This window comes from Phytophthora parasitica (genome assembly GCF_000247585.1).
Source record: "Phytophthora parasitica INRA-310 unplaced genomic scaffold supercont2.65, whole genome shotgun sequence".
Lineage (NCBI taxonomy): Eukaryota > Oomycota > Peronosporomycetes > Peronosporales > Peronosporaceae > Phytophthora > Phytophthora nicotianae.
In genome coordinates, this window is record NW_008649051.1 from 240,207 (window position 1) to 241,496 (window position 1,290).

Below are 1,290 nucleotides of genomic sequence, written 5' to 3' on the forward strand. Positions count from 1 at the left end.
AAAAAAATAAATAGGCTGCACACACAGTAGATATGGCTGTACCTATGGAGCAGCGCTGGAAATTCCTGTCTCCATTACGGATAACTGACGCCGCCGCATCATCTACCGCTGGTCAGAAACTGAGGGACTAATGCAGCTAGAGTCCAAGCGCATCCTCGAGGTGTATCCCCCTGCGCGATGCATGAACGAAGTCGTGGAGCGACAATTAAGCAGGAACAAGGAACGAGAAATTTCAGATAGAGCTTCGAGAATTTCAAGAATCTCTGGCTCTGTTGGTAGCTGTGGGGCGCTTCGGTAAGCTGGGTGGAGATATTTGCTGGAATGGCATTGTGAAGTGGGCCTGGGGGTGGAGGGAGAACAATCTTACGAGGAGGATATCCCCGTTCGATTCCAGCTCAACATGTTCCGCGGGAAAAGCAAGAACACGTTTTCTAACAAACTGAAAGAAGATCTGATCCAATGGTTTGGACCTGTTCAGTACGCAGACGCCAGCGAGGAATATCTAGGAACTTTGCAGAAGATTGCAGCAGTGACTGGGGTCAAAACTGCGGTGGATGTAAAAGTTCCAGTGAAAATGTATTGTTCTGCTATCGTCAGCGATTTGGCAACAATTAGTGGAGATATGAAGCCACTGAAAGACATTTAGATCGCTGAAACTGCAATTAAAGAGCTATGGTGGATGAATAGTAGTGGTGTTCAATCGGAATCGCTACGTTGCACTTTTGTCTTGGAGCCGATGGTTTTAGATCTGGGAGACTCGCAAATTACAGCTGATATGGCTACACTGGTCAATGCACTGGTGCTGGATGGTGTGTGGTTCTCACAAGTGTCCTTGTGGGTGTGTGCGGTACGCCACCTTCGCACAAACGCGAGATCTGCGAAGAAGGTATTTGGCGAGTACATGAAAAATATTTTCGGTAGTATACACCGCCCCCTTGAGTTGGCAAATACAAGCTATCACTTGGATAGCAAATCGAAAAGCACTTTGTTGCCACTACAGCTCGGTGACGTTGGTCTGAATTTAGACGCCCGTGCCGATCCGAACGAATTGGAGGCGATTTGTTCGGCATTGGCGACTTGCCAAACTACGAAGACTGTGTCGATGTTTTTGCACATAAAGTGTGACAATCCTGGCAGCAGTGCATACAAGTGGAAGTGGCTAGCTTATGCTTTCTTTTCGAAACGAGCACATCAGCATTCGTCGATAGAATCGCTGGAATTGATTTCTATTGACAGTATGAGTATTGCAGACGTGGAAGCTTTTAAATCAGTCGTAGTCTCCGACCATCC

At 47.1% G+C, this 1,290-nt stretch overlaps 1 protein-coding gene across 1 annotated transcript; it reads left to right on the plus strand.

The window, feature by feature from the left end:
• Positions 1–130: 130 nt before the first annotated feature.
• PPTG_17236 (hypothetical protein) lies at positions 131–646 on the plus strand (the record flags this gene model as incomplete). The annotated part of the gene is made up of 2 exons (XM_008914955.1): positions 131–275; positions 336–646. 2 exons carry the CDS (start codon positions 131–133, stop codon positions 644–646), a joined length of 456 nt encoding a protein of 151 aa, XP_008913203.1.
• Between the last annotated feature and the right edge of the window lie 644 nt (positions 647–1,290).